At 37.8% G+C, this 20,631-nt stretch overlaps 3 protein-coding genes across 4 annotated transcripts; 2 read left to right on the top strand and 1 right to left on the bottom strand.

Moving 5' to 3' along the window:
- Positions 1-451: 451 nt before the first annotated feature.
- On the top strand, positions 452-1,840 carry gng8 (guanine nucleotide binding protein (G protein), gamma 8). Its single transcript, XM_084388184.1, has 3 exons — positions 452-559; positions 1,383-1,495; positions 1,615-1,840. Exons 2-3 carry the CDS (start codon positions 1,412-1,414, stop codon positions 1,741-1,743), a joined length of 213 nt encoding a protein of 70 aa, XP_084244310.1. The 5' UTR covers positions 452-559; positions 1,383-1,411; the 3' UTR covers positions 1,744-1,840.
- Positions 1,841-2,569: 729 nt separating this feature from the next.
- tmem45b (transmembrane protein 45B) lies at positions 2,570-7,196 on the top strand. 2 transcript variants are annotated; one of them, XM_084388155.1, is made up of 6 exons: positions 2,570-2,655; positions 4,402-4,609; positions 5,508-5,714; positions 5,798-5,982; positions 6,084-6,226; positions 6,310-7,196. In XM_084388155.1, the coding sequence occupies exons 2-6, from the start codon at positions 4,408-4,410 to the stop codon at positions 6,425-6,427; spliced, it is 855 nt and encodes a 284-aa protein (XP_084244281.1). In that variant the 5' UTR covers positions 2,570-2,655; positions 4,402-4,407; the 3' UTR covers positions 6,428-7,196. The 2 variants fall into 2 exon arrangements, with proteins under 2 accessions (XP_084244281.1, XP_084244282.1); XM_084388156.1 differs by having other exon boundaries at positions 4,407-4,609; positions 6,310-6,960.
- On the bottom strand, positions 6,954-20,367 carry nfrkb (nuclear factor related to kappaB binding protein). Its single transcript, XM_084388117.1, has 26 exons — positions 20,270-20,367; positions 19,627-19,787; positions 19,305-19,506; positions 19,087-19,214; positions 18,002-18,173; positions 17,806-17,910; positions 17,662-17,735; positions 16,841-16,925; positions 16,579-16,753; positions 16,379-16,490; positions 15,343-15,469; positions 15,163-15,240; positions 14,296-14,375; positions 14,170-14,216; positions 13,979-14,039; positions 13,676-13,850; positions 13,406-13,512; positions 13,199-13,322; positions 12,462-12,541; positions 12,119-12,333; positions 11,035-11,311; positions 10,712-10,921; positions 8,791-9,558; positions 7,876-7,982; positions 7,608-7,743; positions 6,954-7,510 (listed from the first exon to the last, which is right to left on the bottom strand). The coding sequence occupies exons 2-26, from the start codon at positions 19,750-19,752 to the stop codon at positions 7,385-7,387; spliced, it is 3,897 nt and encodes a 1,298-aa protein (XP_084244243.1). The 5' UTR covers positions 19,753-19,787; positions 20,270-20,367; the 3' UTR covers positions 6,954-7,384.
- Positions 20,368-20,631: the final 264 nt, after the last annotated feature.

Here is a 20,631-nt window from a genome sequence, read left to right as displayed (position 1 = left end):
AAAAAGAAGTTGTTTCAACTTAAAAAAAAGTGAGTGTTCGTGCTGCCTTAAAATTTTAAGTTTAGTCAACTTGAAATGTGAAGTTGTACTAAGTGACAAATTGGATATATATAAGTTGACTAAACTTAAAATTTTAATCAGCAAGAACAACAACAATTTATTTTAACGGTGTACTATAGTACAAATAATAAACATTTTTATATTTTATTGAAAACATCTTGCATTCATTATTTTCTTCTGACCAATAATTTATTGATGATTTATCTGTCTGTTGCTCAGTGCAGCTCATTGTGTTGGCAGGCAGGTATCACTCATACACTATTATGCATGACTGAGATATTCAGCTGAAGGTCACACCCCATGATGCCTGTGACTTGCCTCTTCAGCCCAATATGGGGGAGGAATAAAAGCTAATTATGAGAGGAGGCAGCCTTTCCCATCCCTCCATTCCTTACTATCTCTTCATTCAGTCCTGCAGGTCGTAATGTGTACAACAAACAATCAACGATAACAAGACGTTTCTTCGACCGGCATCACGGATAAATTTGGATAAACTGTGGTAAGCCATTTGAATATATAAGCAGCATGCTGTGAATTTCTTTTTTTAAAAGGGTGGATTTATTTCTTTTAATTATCTGCAAAGTACTTGAAGATTTGTATTAGCAATAGTATGCACTGAAACTGTATATAATATGACGAATGGTTATACCACATTTATATTGCATTGTAAGATTTACATATGAAGAGTTCAGATGCAAAAGCCTCTAAATTTTCTTCTAGAATGATCATTTTTATCAAGCTCGTATATTTAAGTTCAGTAATTTCACTTAAATGACAATGAATAGATACTTTTCATTGGCATTTAAGTGAAATTACTGAACCTAAATATATGAGCTTGATAAAAATGATCATTCTAGAAGAAAATTTCAGATGGCACTTCAAATCACAATGATTTCCATTGTGTTCAATCCATGAAAAAAATTTGTTTTGGCAAAACTAATAAACCGTTCCTTCAAAAGAACATCTGAAAACAACGGAAACGTATTTTTTAGGTTTTTAAGCTAACAGTAAATTAAGAAGAATGATAGTGTGAACGTGTCAAGTGACTATATTAATAAGTGAGCAGATTATTTGTGCTCTCTGGAGGATATCTGCACTCCTCTCTCCCACTGAGCCTCATCCAAAACACAACCAGCTGAGACCCAGCAAAACAATTACTGCAACTCTGTAACAGAGATGTCTTTAATAGCCTAGAGGAGCCAATAGCACGGTCTGTTTCGGGAACTAAAACATCAGACATCTGTAGAACTGGAGTTAAGCTGTTATCCACCAGATGCATTTAGCTGGACTCACCTGGGGTTTGTTTTGCTATATTCCTGCAGGGTTAATTTGGTGTCTACAGGAGTGCAGAATGTCTAATAACATGGCCAAGATTGCAGATGCACGAAAAACAGTGGAACAATTGAAACTGGAGGTTAATATTGACAGGATGATGGTAAGACACATGCCAAAAGAGTTTGGTTAGATTTAATTGCAAAAGCTATTTAAAAAGAAAATCAGATTATGGGATGTTATTCCTGGATGTGTAGTGTTGTCTTGTCTCTCTTGGCACAGGTATCTAAAGCAGCAGCTGAGCTGATGGCTTACTGTGAGAACCATGCAAAAGAAGACCCCCTGGTGGCCCCCTTACCGTCCTCAGAAAACCCCTTCAGAGAGAAAAAGATTTTTTGTGAAATTCTGTAGTGTTTAATTTGAATCCACTAGGTTTATTGTATTAGGATATTCCCTAGATATTTTTCGCTGATTCCCTAAATGTCACTTAAATGTTAACAAGTGTGAATAGGCTACTCTCTCGATCTCCCTATATGTCGTAGGCTTCAAGAACTCCGATATTTCAGGATTCTATATGTTTTGGAATATTCATTTATCCAGGTCACTGTTTACATTATAATTTAGACTTCATTGATATATAATTTTTTCCTCATGGTGGCGCTACAGTTTTCAAATATCTGTCAATCTTCATTCCCCCAAACAGCTGCTGTAAGTGTTTGGTGAGGTTGCTTAGTCGCAGAACAGCAAATAAAAGAAGAAAGAGCAAAGTTCATTCAGCTTAAGCTTTGTTTGTTGTATGTCTTTGTGTGGCAGCTTCCGTGAACGGTTTATACATTAACTTACAATACATTCCCTGGACAAAATAATCAATACTTGCATACCTAAATAGATTTCTTTCTCGCTTTTTTTTTTTTTATTATTAATTAATTCATTTTACTATTTTGTGTGAACTATCCCTTAAAACTTATGTATTTTACAAATTCTATAATTATCTTAATTAAAAAGTACTGCCTATTAAACTATATGACAGTATATAAAAGCCAATAATTAAATAAAATTAAGTTGTAATTAATAAATCTGAAAGCACCACCTTATAAAAAAGTCTCGGTTGGCACTGCAGGAGCAGATGGGCGGGGTCATCTTTACTAGAGTGGCCCGTTGCTGTCAGTCAAGCGCAGGAGGGGCGTGGTCATATTTTATTACGTAAGGCAGGTGAGCAGGTGCGCTTTTTGCAGACAGGTACATGTAACTAGGATATTCCCATCACAAGATCCGCACAGGAGCACTGGGCACCCCGCCGTGACAACACAGGCCAGCGTTCAGGTAGAGTACACAAACAAGCTAACACTTTCAACTCTTCAATTTTCGGTAGCCTACACAATAAAAATAAAAATAAAAATAATAATAATAAAAATCGTATACCAGAGAATAATGATTTATTTTATGGACTACATGAATACTAATACAGCACAATCTCAAATTATTAATTTGTCTCTAGGCGACTTTTTTCTTATAGGCTAACACTTTTTGTAACATTTTACAATGTTTCATTAGTTAACTACTTTTGTTAACATGAACTAAGAATGAACACTAGTCTTTACATTGTTAGTTCATATTAGTTAATAAACTAATGTTAACAAATGAGACCTTTTGTAAAGTGTTACCGAATTATATTGTAACATCATCATAAATTACAAATCTCCTTGAAACAAGCAAGAGATTTTTTTTTAAATGTCTTTAATTACAGGGTTTTTAAGTGCACAGGGTTTAAACTAAGTGGCACATTTTAAACAGTAACAATAACTAACCATTGTATATTTTATCCAATACTGTGGTTACCAAGGAGAGACAAAAGTCAACTTGATTTGTAAGACAATAAACTCTCCCACACGCACGCAAGTGAATAAAAGTGCTACTTGCCTACCGAGAAAAACTTGATTTCATCTCACTGACAGTATACTCATGAGCAAACTTTTTTTTTTTTAAAGGGCCGAGCCTAAACCGGCAAAATATTTACCGGTCTTATCATATTTTGATCATTCCTCTTTAGATAAAATCTTTTCATTTGTAGGAAGCACGCCTTTCTGCAATATTCGTCTGTATTCCAAAGCATTAAATGACATTTTACAGTGAAGTTCACCAATACCAGCAACTAAAAAGGCTCCCCACACAATGAAACTCTTCCTCTATGGTTCACTGTGCTAGCATGCGCTACATGCATTTATTATTATATTTCTCAGCAGATTTTAGAAGACACCACTCTGGAGCATTACCGTACAACTTCACACACAACTTCCCATATTCTGTCTTTGATGTTTTTTTCTGAGAAATGGCTTTTAAGTAGTATATTTGTTAAAATTTTGCTATAATTCATGACCAATAATTTGTGGTTAAGACAATCAAAAGCTTATTTGTGTTCAGCCATTTTGGGCTAAACACTAAAAGCAAGGAAAAACTCCCTGGATCCCAACAGGTAACCAGATGATAATATTTTCTAAGATATGAGCATCATAACCATACATTCTTATCAATAAAAAAAATCATATCTACATATTTATTTCTTTAGTTAATGATTATCAGGGAGGACCTAACTGTCTATAAGCTATAAAAGCGTATCATAGTGAACTTTGGTGTGCATGACACAACGACTCAAAGCCAGCTTTAAACAACAGTATTTTTCTGGATCCTATTTTTGTACACACACACACACACACACACACACACACACACACACAGACACACACAGACAGACACAGGCACACACACACACACACACACACACACACACACACACACACACACACACACACACACACACACACACACACACAGACAGACAGACAGACAGACAGACAGACACACACACACACACACACACACACACACACACACACACACACACACACACACACACACAGACAGACACAGACAGGCAGACAGACAGACCGACACACACACACACACACACACACACACACACACACACACACACAGTAGTTGACACTGGAACTGGTATTTTTGCCTTAATATATTTATTCATAGTTCACATTGTTTTGTTTTTGTTCAAAGGGCAGAATGGCCAACTTCAAGGGACATGCACTACCTGGTACATTCTTCCTGCTGTTTGGCCTGTGGTGGTCGATTAAGTACCCTTTCCGACAGATACGGAGGAAAACAGAGAGGCAACGTGGAGACAGAGATAGACAAAAGCACACTGTACTCTTCAACCGCATAGACTTAATTGAAGGAGCTCTAAAGATCTTTTTTGCATTTGTTGGTGAGTTACAATTGTAGTTACTAGTAACATACTCTGTACAACTTGAAGTTGTGATATTTGTGGTAAAAAATTGGCAGCTGTTTAACCTTGCCAGACATTTACTATAAAAAATACAGTAGCAACATTTTAGGTTTTACAGATTTAACATAAATTTACAGTAAAAAACTGTATTTCATTAAATAATATTATACCAACCTATTAAAGTACTTTTGTGCCATTGCAATACACTGACAACCACCACAAACAGGTTGACCAAAAACAGTCACATGATGAATCAAAGCTCATCACAATAGCTTTTCCAAAAGCTGAGAAGGTAAATACTAATATATAGAAGGTGCACAGTGTCATTCACACAAATACTAAACCCAAATGACACTAAAGTAATTTAATAAACATTAATTTAACAACAATAGATTAAACATAAAACACTAATGTACATAAATAAAAAGAAATGGTTATTTGTGAATATAAAAATGTGAAAATGTGAAGTGTAATGCAGGGAATTCTGGGAATGTCAATGTAAATGATACAATGACACCTTTTTCACTTCCAAAGCTGTAAATTTAACAGCATTTTACTGTAAAATTACAATAAATGTAAGGTTAAATATATTACAGTTATTCACGAATAAAGTAAGGAAATTACTGTTAACCATTTAACAGTCTTTCATCATTAAAATCATGATAATTTTTTACACTGTACTCTTAAAATGAACATATACAGCATGTCTTTACTTAAAGGAATAGTAAAAAAAAAAAAAAAAGATTTACTTTCTTTTGTGTTACATTAAAGGAGAAGTTTAGCAGACTGTCGAAGCTGCTCTCCTCCATAATTTTTTTTAATTTTTTTTTACCGTTTACAAAAAATTCTGGTGTTTTACACTAAAATCTCTCCCCAGGGATCATGGCAGAGCAGTTTGTGCCTGATGGTCCTCATGCACATCTGTATCAACAGGATGGCTGGGTGAAGCTGATGAATTGGCAGCACAGCACCATGTACTTGTTCTTCGGCATCTCTGGCATCGCAGACGTTCTCAGTATGACTTCTCGCCATGTGCCAGTTGGTCTTGACCGTCTCTCCCTTTCCATGGCTCTCTTTGTGGAAGGTATCACGCAAAATGAGTTAAGTAAATATGCAGTGATATCCCACCGTAGGACCTGCTGAAATGTCATGGCGTTTCTCTTCCAGGTTTCCTTTTCTATTTCCATGTCCACAATCGTGAACCTCTGGACCAGCACATTCACTCTCTGCTTCTGATTGCCGTGTTTGGTGGATCCGCCAGCACGATGTTGGAGGTGTTTAAGCGAGATAACACATTGCTGGAATTTTTCAGGTCCAGTGTGGCCATCCTACAAGGAACATGGTTCTATCAGGTAAAGACAACATCTCAAACTCATAGGTGAAGAAAATGAACCACTTCATATGATTCTGGGAAAAATCTAAATTACAATATAAACTATTCGTTATGTTTCAGATCGGGTTTGTGCTGTATCCTCTGAGTGGATCACCTTGGAATCTGGAAAAGCACGACAACATCATGTTCATCACCATGTGCTTCTGCTGGCATTACGCTGTGGCTCTGTTGATTGTAGGCATCTGCTACTGTGGAGTTTTTTGGTGAGTGGGCACTGTCATTTTGGACGAACAAAAACATTTCCACTGTCTTTATTTTACTTACATTGTGCCCATGATCTTTCCAGGTCTTCAAAATGGTGTGATGGAAGGCAGATAGGCGACATGGAGATGGGGCTCAGAAAGTGTCCTGCCTCAGACTCTTGCTCCCAGAAGGCTTTGCTCCAGGAATCAGATGAAGAGTAGTTGGAGCCTGTGATGACTACTAAGATTGAATGCACTGAATTCAATATTTTTGCCTTTTTCTCTGCTTGTCTTCCAATAGGATTGTATGAATTTATGTTTGCATAATTTATCTGCAAAAGATTTTCATGTGCTCATGCCGAAAATATCTCATTAAAAAGGGACATGTAAATAATGTGGTTATCACAGGTGTCAGAAGGATTTCTGACAAACCACAGAGGAAAAACAGATATTCTTTTAGTATATCAAACGCATGCATGAATCACATTCACTCCTAAAAACCTATAATAGATGTATGCACATTAAAAAGTTTTATCATGAAATTCAAATGAGGAATATACAAGCATATAATTGTTTGTCACTTGCACTGCATGGTCAGCTTGATTCATGTTACTTGCCACATCATGGAAATGAAGTGGCAAAAAGCAGGCAAATTATTTGTTTTACATATACACAATTCAAGTTCAAGGTTAATCCCTAGATTTTAGTAGACAACGGCGTCCGGTTGAATGAAGGTAACAGCTGTTTTGATTTGTGTAGCACAATCATTTATTTATCACAATACAAACAGTGGCTACTGAATATCAACAGTACTTGTTAAATTACATTTCTTTAGGAGAACTTAAGATATAAAAAGCACAAATAAACAAAGTTGCCTCTGTGTACATGTCAACATCATCTAGAGAAAGGCTGATACAAGCCATGCGCAGTTGCTTCCCAGTTCACACCGATATTATATCAGAATCCAAATCATACCTCCTTTTCAACTTGCAAAAATCGAAACAAAATGACAGAAAAAGCTGAGTCAGGACAAGACCAGTGCTTAGAATACGACACCGCTTTGCCCATATGCAACTTTCATGGGAAAGTTGAGCAAAACTTTGGGCACATGCTCTTTTTGTTTCGAGGTCTATGAATCTTTATGATGTTCTCTTATAGAGGCTAGAGCTGTGGTATGTCTCATTGAGGGTCTGGGTTTGTTTTTGGCGAGGGTGCAGTAGAGACCACCACCGTAGACACTGTGGATTTCGGAGAGCTGGCGGCTGTGCGCTGTAGCTGCTGAGCCGGTACGGTCTGGATTCGAACCTTGGGAAGAGAAACACACTTGATTACAGTTAACACACATGCATGGTTTGGCTTGTAAGACCAGTTTTAGTTTGTTTGGGAGTCAAGATGAGTCAACCTGTGTGGCCTGTCCCTGCTGCTGTAGCTGCTGCAGTTGTTGAGCAGTCACAAAGCTGACTGGCTTATTCCCAGCAATCAACTTGGTGCCTGCCGGCATGGTAGTCAAGATAATGTTCCTCCCCAGATTGCTGATACTAAAAACAGAAGAAAATCAAGATTGATTGGGACCTTAAAAACCTGATAGGGAACTACTGATAGTTCCGTATCAGTTTGTCTAGCCTGTTTGTTTACTATAGTAATATTAGATGATGAAACAGAATGCTCACTTGGTGCTTATGTTCCCTTTAAGTATGGGAGTAGTGACCACACTCTTATTTTTCAAAGGTTGGCTGAGGACAGATAGAGGCACCGTGATCCTCGTGGGAAGCTTCCCCTGAAAAGAGCAAAGATTAGAGTTTCAAACGTCATAATAACAGGCAATTATGCATAACAAACAGTGGCTCTGCTCCAAAGCCCTGTCTACTGAATTGATAGGAAGCATCCTAATTGAAACCCCAAGACTTGCAACACTAATGATGTGCTATTCTAATAAGCCTTACATATTTGTACTCTTTATTAGATGTAACCGGTTTTTTATTAATACTTTTCATGATCAATTCAATAAAGTATATTTATAATCAACATTTGTTTTTTTTGTTTTTTAAACATCTTGGATTTTTATCCTCTAAGCTTGTCGCAATGCATTATGGGATTGCATTTTCTACAAAGGAAAGGATACGAGCAATTTGGTCAAAAAACGTTCTACTAGAAATCAGCATAACCACTTTTTTTTTTAACAGCTTTTACATTAAGTAGGTTTTGGTTCATTTTGCAATGCACACTACGCTATAAAAGTTTGTAGTCTGTCTTTTTCTTTAGCGATTACAATTACATCATTACGCCAGTAGGTGGCGACAAGTGACATTAAACTGTAAATTTTATTTGTCGTTGAATTATTCAAGAAATTTGTTCAAAAACGCTGATTCATCCAGTAATGAAACAAGTCAAGTCTTTATGTGTGAATCATTGAATCATTCATTCAACCTGATTTTAAAAATAAATTCAAATGAATTAAGTATTTTTTTTTATATTATATTAACATTTTGTCAGAACCCCTAGTAAGTTACATGTTATTTTGTTTAGTTATCACTGGTTTTAAAAGGTCCTGATGAACAGAATCTCATCCTAAAAGATAAACTTACAGCTTGTGTGGCTACTACGGTAGCAGTAACTGGCACCTGTCTGACTGTGGCGGCAGCAGTGCCCAGAGAAAGCGTAGAGCCTGTGGTTGCAGGGCTCAGTGTCACACTTTTGGCCCCTCCCACTCCACTGGTGGCTATGGCAACAGTTGCCGCCCCCGATGATACCGTGACAGGCTTTGAACTTGTGGTGGTTGTGCTAATTGAGACAGTCTGACCGTGTTTCTGAGGAATCACACCAAGGTTTGGCACTATTCGAATAGTGGTTCCTGCTTTAGAGTCAGACGAGGTGACGGTTGAGAATGTACGGGCCTTGGGGTCAGTCATAGTGACGGCCAGTGCCGGCATGAGGCGGATGGCCGTGTCACAGGCGGCCTTCAGCTCAGGGTGAACCTTTACTAGGGTGGCGGTGCCCGTGGTAGGCACTTTGGCAGCCAAGTTCTCAGTTGTTGTGGATGCAGTGGTGATCGAGGTAGGGGGTGAAGGCTGGGATGGAGACACATGTAGCGTGGCAGAGATGCTCTTGCTGCCTGAGCTTGTGGCACTGCTCAGCATTTCTGGGGTGAGTTTGACAGTGGCCATTGGAGATTTAGTAAGGGTGGCCATCATGTCCGGAGTGATGCGAAGTACCGTCTGACCTTTGGCGTCAGTCGTAATTGAGGAGGGGGGCAAGCGGAGCACATCCTTCCCCTGAATGCGTAGGTTAGTGGCGGTGAGAGGGATCCCGGCCCCACTCTGGGTCTTTACACCTAACTGACCAGTGATCGCAACCTGGTTAAAACAAAAGTGAGTGAGATTTGACAGGGAAATAGAACAGACAATATACTCGGTTTGTCATACTGTGTTTTAATTAGGGATGCACTGATACATTCTAGCTAATAATATAAACAGTAATTATTTTTATGTTACGGCCAATAACTGATAAATGTCTATTTATTTATTTATTTATTTTTAATTGTATTGTTTTTCCATTGTACAAGGAAAATGTACAATGACCAAGATATATTTGTAAAATAAAATAAAAACATTAATATTATTTTTGTTACAAAATTGGTACCAAACATGTATTGGTATTTGCAGTTCCAGAACATGTTTTTTTTTATAAAAAATTTTTTAAAGCAAGCAAGCAATCCTGGAAATGAATAATATTGAAATCTGTCGTATTTTTACTAAATAAAATTTTAAATGCTGAGTGAATTCAAAGTGAATTTAGGCATCACAACATTATAATGTACAGTATAAAAAAGGTTATTAGTGTTTTTAATGATTAACTTTAAATTAACATTAAAAGGACAGCAAATGTAATCTAAATGTAAAAATAAGGGAAATTATGATGTAGATATCCAACATCTGATAAGATATATATATAAAAAAAAACATTTACAACGGCCAATAAACAATATACTGATATATTGTGCATCCTCAGTTTAGATAGATGGATACTTTATTAATCCTTCTCAGGAAATTAGATTTGATACAATAGCAGCAACCACAGTCCTCGCACACAGACAACATCAATCTATCTACCTAACTACAATCATAAAACACAACTTTCACTAAAGCATTTTATACCCTATAATATATTAACTGAAACATGCTATACCCTATAATGATAATACTAAAAACAAATACACAAGCAAAATTAACTAAAGCTTACAACCCCTATTTTAATAATACTAAGAACATAGGTAAAAAATATAAGAATAAATAAATAAATATAAAACAGACATCAGACTCAAGTTATTAGTTATTGCACATTGAAGAGCCTAATAGGCTTACAATGCCACTGAATGTGCTCTGCCGAAACACCTCTAGGGCATGTAATGGGTGTATATCATTGTTCATGATAATGTTTATTTGTCTCAACATCCTCACCTTATATTAGGTGTAAACAGAGTCTAATGCATTCTGAGTGGGTTTGTACCTGTTTGATGATATTCTGGCTGCTGACACCCTGCAATACAGCAGGTGATGTTGGTTTGTGTGCCGGGCTGGCGGGGGAGCTCGTCTGAGGTTTGGTTACTGTGACACCAGATGCAAGACCTGGAACAGTAAGACTGGCCTGACCCCGTGAAGCCTGCACCTGAATGGGACTTCCTGCAGACTGGTTTCTTAGTGGTAGAGTCACCACTGCCTGTTCAAAGAAAGACAAACAAGAATGTGACCCATGCATTTGACTGGATTGTGTTGGACCCATTGTCTTACACTGAACACATAAACATTATTGCTGGAGATGCTGTAGTGCACCTGCGTGATGTTCTTTCCATGCGCCACGGTGACCGGCACCCTGATGTGGTGAGGGCTCTGGTGCACTAATGTGGCCGCCTGGCTTGCAGAGGACGTCGGAAGACCGGGCTGTGTAGTGACCACTCGCACCTGAGGCAGAGAGCCAGTGGCAGCCGAGTGTGCCACTACCCGAGTGGCAGGCTGTGGGGAGGCCTGCTGGGAAACCTGTGGACCTGGCTGACTCGCAGACAGCAACGTTCCTAACTGAGACATGGAGGGAGGAGACACCAACAGGACACTGCGGGGGAAAAAAGTGAAATTGTGATCATGAAAGCCAAATGATAAAGAATATAGCATGTGATTGATGATACAGCTGAATATCAGCCTTGTTTTGCATTAAGGTGTGATCACATTAGCAAAATTCCAGCCAAATTTCACAGGTAAAAAGGTCAATTTTCTTTTGTCAATAGTGAAGCAATGCATAAAGCACAGCTCACACAGAAGTCACTTTCAAACCAGGCAGCTTTCTGTTGGTCAACGTGATGAATCCACATGACCAACTTGAACCTGTTGCAAAACCTGCATGAGAAAATCTTTCGCCCTCACACAAAATTACAGATTGTGTGGATTCCAATTGAAATGACTGGATTTTGCACACGAAAACTTGCAGAACAATGCTAAATGTGACAGCAACTTTAGTCAAAGAAAAAAAGTACATTATATTTTGGGGCTTTTTGCCTTTTTTCGATAGTACAAATGAAGAGAGATAGGAAGTGATAGGAGGAAAGAGATCACGAGCCAGGACTCGAAATCAGTTCACCCGAAGCACTGCTGAGCCCCATGTTGGACCAATGTTATGGTTTCGACAAAGTAGAAAAGTATTTTGTAACAGTTAAACCAAAATTGACAACTCTGTCATTTCCTCACTGTCATGCTGTTCCAAACCTGAATGACTTCAACAGAAAAGAAAAGATTCTAAGAATCTCAGTGGCATAAACATTATTTGGAATTGTCTTCCACGGAATACGTCATACGAGTTCCGCAAAGACATACAACATTTTTTGCTGAACTACACATAACAGAATTTTGTTTACCAACCACTGACCTGGGATTGGTTTTGACGGGTTCTGGGGCGCATACTTTGGTTAGAGTAGCTGCTGTGGGAGGGAGGGGCGATTTAGGGGTTCCAGGGGTGCTCGGTGTGGGGGTGGAAGGAGTTTGAGACAAGCTGGTGGATGCAATGGCTACTCCTTCACTGCCTGAGCTCTGGCCAGCCTCTGCAGCACCATTCTTACTGCCTGGCTCCTTACCACCTGCCTTCTACAGTACACACAAACATACACAAAAACATAAACGTATGCAACAGGTTATGCAAATCAGCATGGACCAACAGTGATGCTTTACATTTGAGTGTCGACAATTACATAAGTGAGTGTGGAAGCACATACAGGTTTTGGTGCTGGTTTGGGCTTCTGCTGCAGAGCTTTCTTGGCTTTAGCAGCTGCGGCCTGGGCCTGGTGTATTCGCTCTGATTCAAGAAAGATGATTACAGTTAGTGTCTGGATCTGTTTATTATTTTTTTAATTATTACAGCCAGCATTTCACTTGAAAGCTTTATTTGCATAGTTATTCGTGAATCTGGAAAAGGTCTGGAAGCATCTGGTGTGCAGGGTTATATCTCTCCGCTGGGGACTGTTAAGAGAGAAATGGCCAACTCTATGACAATATCCTTGATTGATGCAGTGTTCTCATTTGTAAACTAAAACAAATTATAAATTTAACTAAGTAATTGAACTAAGCTGAAATATAATAAAATATAAATATTAGATAAATAATTTTGTTTTAACTTTATTTCAGTTAGCTGCCAAGGCAACATGTAAAAAACAACACATTTTTAAGTTTATGTTTTTAAGTAAAAAAAAAAAAATTTTTTTTTTGTACATTATTAATACTGATATTACACTGTTTTGGTTTTATCTGAATTTGCAGGTTCATATTTGCCAATAGCAGAAGAATCTGGAAACCCGACACGACCTGCTATTCTCTGAGTACTAAACCTGTTCTACTTGTCTGCCATTCATAAGTACACACACATACTGTCCCACATTTTGCCTGTGGCAATGAAACCTTTTGACTTTTTTATGTAATGCACATGCATAACTGCAAGGGTCACAGGGCTGCTTACCAAACTCCTCCTGGCTCCGATCCCTGTGGAGGTAGATCCACAGCTTGCGGCCGATGTCGTATTTCACACAAGGGTCTTTCTCATAGTGCAGGCGGTCGAGGGCACCACTCACCACAGTGTTCACCTAAAAATGGACAAAATGTGTGAGTGTAACAGTGACTAATGTGTTATAACGATAAACACGACAGCATGAAACACGTGTCTGACCTGAGCACTGGTGACATCGGGGGCTAGGAACTGGGAGTCCTTCAGTAACTCACAAATCTCAGCTCTGGTACCTTCTCCGTTAGGAAGCCTGGCAGCAGCATCTCTCACTGTGTTGATGAAAACAGGGAATAGGAACAGTCACCTTGAAATTATCCAAATTCTTTTTTGGGTGAACTGACACCAGAAATGGTGAAGAAAACCAGGCTCTCATTTACTAAACTATGTAACATCCCTAACAGAACTGCAAATGAAAGAGCATCCAGTGGTTACCAAGAGATAGTATGGTGACATAGGCCGGTCGGTCGGAGCGCAGCAAAGAATGCTCTCGTGCTTTATTGAGCGACGTCTCCTTGTCAAAAACTCCCTTGACTGGTCCCACCACAGATTCAAAGCCATGCATTCGGTAAGTAAAGGCTTTATGTGGCTGATCATAACGTTGCTGCTCCTAATACACACAAATATTTCAATGACAAAAAGAAAAATAACCGACTACATTCCATAAGCAGAGCAACAATGTAAAAAGTATGTGTTGGCAGGACACCTCCTCAGGGTAGGTGTGACCCAGGCACTAACCTGCTCTTGAAAAACATGCCTTTCCTCTCCTGTACTAGGCCTCACCACATAGTCAGTCCACCTAATGAGGAGAAAAAAAAACGCATGAAATGACAAGCATGTGTGCATCGGTCTCAACTAAAAAAAGACAAAGGAATTGTTGTTTGATGCTTGTGTTAAGTAAACACACTGCAATCCACTGTCAAACTCACACTCTGGGTGTTGGAGGAGTGAGTTCTGCAGCTTCCTCACCCTCCTGCTGTAAAACAAACATAGAACCAGGATTTAGAGAGTGTGCCCTTACATCATCATGGAAAAGCATGAAAGACGTTTACTACCTTGACGATCACATGATCCTTAGACTCCAGCCATAACTGGCACAGGGCACTTAGATCTTTGTCTCCATCTTGACTCGGACCTGCACAGATCAGTGTGAAGAAATGCACACAACTGGCGGCTTAAATGGCGGTCTTTACAAAACTAATATTCTAATAATTTTGTTTTTTTTAAAGAGAATTGTAGTTTACACTATCGTTTAAAAGTTTGGAGGGCTCAGTAAGGCATTATTACTTTTATTAAAGGGATAGTTCACCCAAAAATGAAAATGTTGTCATCAATTATTCACCCTCAAGTTGTTCCAAACATGTATGAGTTTCTTTCTTCTGTTGAACACAAAAGAAGATATTAAAAAAAATGTTGGTAACCAGGCAGTTGATGGTAGCCACTGACTTCCATAGTAGGAAAAAAAAATACCATGGAAGTCAATGGGTTCTGTCAAATGTCTGGTTAACAATTTTTTTTTAATATCTTCTTTTGTGTTCAACAGAAGAAAGAAACTCATACATGTTTGGAACAACTTGAGGGTGAATAATTGATGACAACATTTTCATTTTTGGGTAAACTTTAAGCATAAAGCATAAAGCATCATTAATCAAAAGTGTTGAACTTTCTATTCATCAAAGAATCCTGAAAAAATTATTTCCACAAAAATATTAAGCAGTTTCAACATTGATAATATTAAGAAATGTTTCTTGAGCACTGCATCTGCATTTTAAAACTATTTCTGAAGGATCATGTGACATTTTGTTTTTACCTTACCAACCCAAACATTATATGTAATCTTTCATAATTGAAGAGCCTATATTTCCATCTAAAAAAATACACAAGTAGAGGAAAATGGGGGGGGGTGGGGGGAATCATCGTACATATCCATTTCCATTGCTGGGAGAGTTCCTTGAATTCCACAAAAGGTATGAAGCCAGTAGGCAGAACCATCACACCAGCTGGAAAGAGAGATATGAAGCATAAACCCAAATATCAACATTGAATGTATAAATCATGAATTAATAGCTGCATGAATTTTTCATAAAAATATTCAGGCATACCTTTGCTCTCTCCAGTGAGAAACTGTAGAGCAGGTACAACCAACTCTGACCAGCAGGGGGCCATAGAGAACCAGGGGTTGAGTGCGCTGGCCGGAGATGACTGCCACTGTTGGACTTTTTCCTCCAACTGAGAGCAACCATAAGAGGAAGACAGTGAATTACTATTAAACACCCTTCAGCTATTCATGCAAGCTTCAGTTATTTCTGCCATCTCATGTTGCAGCAAAGATTGGAAACTCCTGACTGCATGTATATCACAAGACCTTTTGACCTAAAGGAAATGCTGAAATTAGGTACGCAGACAAATGTAAATTATTCCTATGTGTTCACTTATTTTTAAACTATACTACAGTTTTAAAATCTAAAGATTTTTAAATGGATGAGCTCGACGAAGTAGTAAGAATGGAAACATGGAAAGTGCTTCAGTACTGTTTGAGAGCTTCCCAGGATGCACCTCATGTAGAAGATTGTGCATATCCGAAGCTTGGTGAATCTAATATATAATATAGTTTTGATTTTTAATTGTTTCACTGCATAATTCCCATACCACATACACAACCCTTCAGAAGTTAGGGACGGTAAGATTTTTTTTATATTGGTTTTGAAAGAAATCTCTTCTTTCAAGGCTCACCAAGGCTGCATTCATTTGATTAAGCAGTATAACAGAAATATTGTGAAATATCATCATTAAAAAACTTTTCTATTTTAATATATCTTAAAATATAATTTATTCCTGTGATTATAGCTGAATTTTCAGCAGTCATTACTCCAGTCTTCACTGTCACATGATCCTTCAGAAATAATTCTAATATATGCCTGTCTTCACTTTCATATCTGATCAATGTAATGAATCCTTGCTAAAAAAAATAATAATTTTCTTCATACTAAATATCATACTGCAAACTGCATATTTTTTATATGCAAACAGTTTTTAATGACTAATATTTAAAATGGGGAAAATTGTAATAATAAAGATTTAGTAAATGTGTCCAAACTTTTGACCAATACTGTATGTATTTATAGGTGCTGTATGTACCGCAGAGGATGTTGCTAGACTTTCCAGTCTGAGGATGTCCTCAAGCAAATGAAAAAAGCTCATTGCTATCTCTTCCACTCTGTCAGGGCTTGTCTGGGACTCGTCTATAGGCCTTTGGTACAAACGAAACAGAAAAGTGCAAGGTATTTAAATGCTGGTCGTTTTGGACAAAGTATTTTATGTACAGAACAAAGACCTACTCTTCTTTAACGGATTGTGTAGGAACTGTGGGGGTATCATTAAGGCCGGAGTTCATGGAAGCTGCCGACATCGGAACATCACAGACCTCCTCCGATTCCATTTTAATAGGGCGCATCTTTTTCTTCTTCCTCTCCTCCTTTATCTTCTTCTTAGGTATGGCCAGGTCAAAGACGGCTACAGGCCAAAACAGACATAGATTCACACCTGCTGCAATTCACGCATCTTATATTGAAGAGAATAAACTGAGCTTATTATTCTCACTTGTAACGGATCCTTTTCTGCCGATGTTGACTCGTGACATGATATCACCAAGATGGAGGTCGGAGATCATAAGGTCAGGGTGATCCTAAAAATGACATCAATTAATAAAATCATTACTCATACCAATCTTGTCTTCTAGTGCAACGGCTTTCAATCTTTTAGATGTCCCGGACACATAATATATGATCATCCTCGTGCAGGTCGGAACCCACATTCTAAAATTGAAAAGGCAGCTATATATTTTCACGTATAAAGACCCAACTTATACTGTGAAAAATGTATGATATAAATGTGTAAATAATTCTATGTAAAATCATTAATGCATTTTTTTTCCTACTCAGTATAGTGTTGTACTTATGTATTACTTGTTTGGTTTTTTTATCTTTTTTTATTAAGATTGATGCCGAAGTTAGTTAATCTCCTTTTCACTATTTATTTTTACTTTTTCACAACGTAACTTCACATATGCTTGAAAAAAAGTTCATATAAAAGAATCCAGTCTTCTCTCACCATTTGAAAAAAAGAGCTTGATATAATATAAAAACCATGCTGTATCTTTAAGTCTTTAAGTCATGCAGTATATCTAAATCGTCCCATTTAAAAATTACCCTTTATTGTAACTTAGCTGCAGAAATGGCATGTTCTGCACTTTTGAAACATGGTGACATCACAAGTTTCTTAAAGGTACAGCAGGGGACAGAATTTAACCGTTTAGAGCCAGAGAGATAAAATATTATAAGAAACAAAACATTACTAACATTATAACTGGACCACAGAAAAGGGACAATAAAAACAATAAATGACCCCTTCAGGCAACTTACTGGCTGACGTTTTCTTTTTTCTCTGTGTCTTTGCAGCATGGTTCTTAGTTCCTTCTCGCCCAGCTCAGGCTTGTCTACATGGAAAATCAGCTTTAGTTTCTCATATCTTCATTTCTGGGGAGCTTTAAAACAGCTTTAACTGACCTCTGGTTTTCATGTCCTGAGTAGAAAGGCTGGGTAGGACCCTGAGAGAGACGGTTGGAGTTGGGGAGGAGGGCGACGGAGGAACAGGCAACCAAGAGGCTGTATCTGTTTACATGAACATAAAACCATCATATTAATCATCATTACATGAACACACAATGGTGCTGAAAAAGTTCACACACTGCATCACACCCACCATCTTCATCAGATGACACATTACTGTCCCCACACTCTGTTTTCACATCCTTCAGTATGTGAGCCACTCGACGTCTCACCCTCTGCTCCAGCATCTCCTTATGAGAAGGGACAGGGTACCGCCGTTTTACCGCAAGCTCGGGTCCACTGCGGACAGCCAAATCCAGCAAATCCTACATTACAAGAGAAAAGCACATTAGTACGTTGCATAGAGATACAGCAGAGGTTGCACCAACTATTCGATATCTTCCGCAACTACCTGTGTCAGGTCTGTGTCGACCATTCGGGGATCACATGACTTCAGTTGTGCTAGTTTTCTATATGGTGCAAGCAGGGGGGCCGCTAAGGGGGGGGAAGTTAGGACGATTCTAAGGGCCCAGGCACTTTTGGGGGCCCCAGAGATTGATTTTATTAACGTAATGGGTGCGGTAGGGGGCCCAACCTCATATTCTTTCATAGGGCCCAAAATTTATAGCGGCACCCCTGGGTGCAAGTACAAATCTAGCATTGAACTTTCAAGAAACTGCATTGTTTACACTACCGTTCAAAATTTTGGGGTACTATTTTTCATTGTTTTTAAAAAAAGTATCTTGTGCTCACCAACGCTGCTTTTATTTGATCAAAAATACAGTAAAACAGCAATATTGTGAAATATGAATACAATTTAAAATAACTGTTTTATATTTTAATATATTTTAAAATATATATTTTTTTCTGTCATAGAAAAGCTGATTTATTAAGCAGTCATTACTCCAGTCTTCAGTGTCACATGATCCTTCAGAAATCATTATAATATTTTGATTTAATGCTCACAAAACGTTTCAGATTAATATCAATGTTGAAAACAGTTGTGCTGCTTAATATACAGAGGAAAAATGTAACAGCATGTATATGAAATAGAAATCTTTTGTAACATTATAAATTTCTTTACTGTCACTTTTGATCAATTTAATGCATCCCTGTTAAATAAAATAAATTAATTTCCTTTAAAAAAAAACTTACTGACTTCAAACTTTTGAATGGCAGTGTATATAAACATTGATCATGTAACAGAGACTAAATTAGCTCTTCTGTGATTAACTGTACCTTTCTGGAGACCAGGATCTGCTTGAGTAATTTGTGGTAGTACTGTTGAAGGGAGTAGATGTGCCTTTTTTTCTGTGGTTTGGCACAAAGTTGTCTGTACTTGACAACCTCTGGGTTAAAGTAACCATCTACGGAGAGATAAACAAACTAATATGCATGAAGTTTTATTTTATAAATGAAAAATACTAGGATTGAAAATAAAAGGGAAGAAAGATAACCTCTGAAGAGCTTCTGGGCAATGTGCAAGGGGTTTCCGAAGAAGAAATTCTGATCGTTGAAAAGGTCGCTGATGATGCTGTTCTGCTCTGAGTTGTTATTCTCGGAGAACTGAGGCAGGAGTTGACGAAGATGTGTCCGTTGAGCATCTGTGAGAACATCTGTCCATGTGCTCTCACTCATCACCGAAAAGAAAATCTCTGGCTGCTCTCACATAGACACACATGCCCACAAGATAAAGAGATGGTTCAGGTTTTACTCTCATGTTTTCAAAATTGCATGTAAATGGTGGAACTATCACTGAAACGTTGGCTGATAACTCACATCCTCCAGCAAATCTTCAGGAACCCGAACTCTACAGTTTCCCAACATGCACTCTTCCATCACACGACCATCCTGGTCCATTCCAGACTCCAGTGGGTCTGTTAACATGTGATCCAATGCATCCATCTTTACCTAACCCTTCACAGCAGCAAAAACGGTATCTGCAGGTTTACAAAATTAGACATTATGAACAAAGAAAACAGTCTAAATACCTGCAAACTCTAAAGACATCTGAAATGCACTATGCTTTTGTATTTATTAATTAACTCACCATTTTATTTATCCTAATTAAATCTACATTTCACACGACTGTATTAACGTTATATACAATTTGTGGTAACGTTAACTTAATGAAATAAATGACAACAAAATCATATTGATCACCCTGCCAAGGTACTTTACCATGTCAGCTTGTGTATTACAAAACTATAATTTCCCGTGAAGGTTTATTGACAACTTGTACATATGTATCTATGACACATTAATCATTACACTATCTTGATGTTGCTAATTCTGCTACTAGCTAATACAAGAAGCTAATAGCCCTTTTTAGGCTTTACATCTATTATGGTGCAAATTAACAAAACGTATCGTTTTAATTTATCTATTTATGTATATATGGGAAATGTTTAAGGCATCTTACCATGAGTGTTGGTGGAAATCAGAAATGTATATGTTAGCTTGCTCATCACAAGGGCGGTAGGAATAATAACATTGGTGCACATTTCCGGTCTGTCGTCTAAACTTCCGTTCATCTGCTAAAGGTTTTTAAATATCAATTTTACAGTCTATGGGTGGTAAACACACACACACACACACACACACACACACACACACACACACACACACACACACATGGAAAAAAATCCACATATTGCGGCATAAATAAAAATATAAAATAAAATCTAAACAATAAAATTTGCACACCAATATAATCAATTAAATGTACCGTGTGTGTGTGTGTGTGTGTGTGTGTGTGTGCAATGCGAGAATGTTAAAGGAAAT

The sequence above is a fragment of the Rutilus rutilus genome (genome assembly GCF_951802725.1).
Source record: "Rutilus rutilus genome assembly, chromosome: 18".
Taxonomy (NCBI): domain Eukaryota; kingdom Metazoa; phylum Chordata; class Actinopteri; order Cypriniformes; family Leuciscidae; genus Rutilus; species Rutilus rutilus.
The sequence above is the reverse complement of the archived record's forward strand: the minus strand, read 5'-3'. Positions and strand labels throughout refer to the sequence as shown.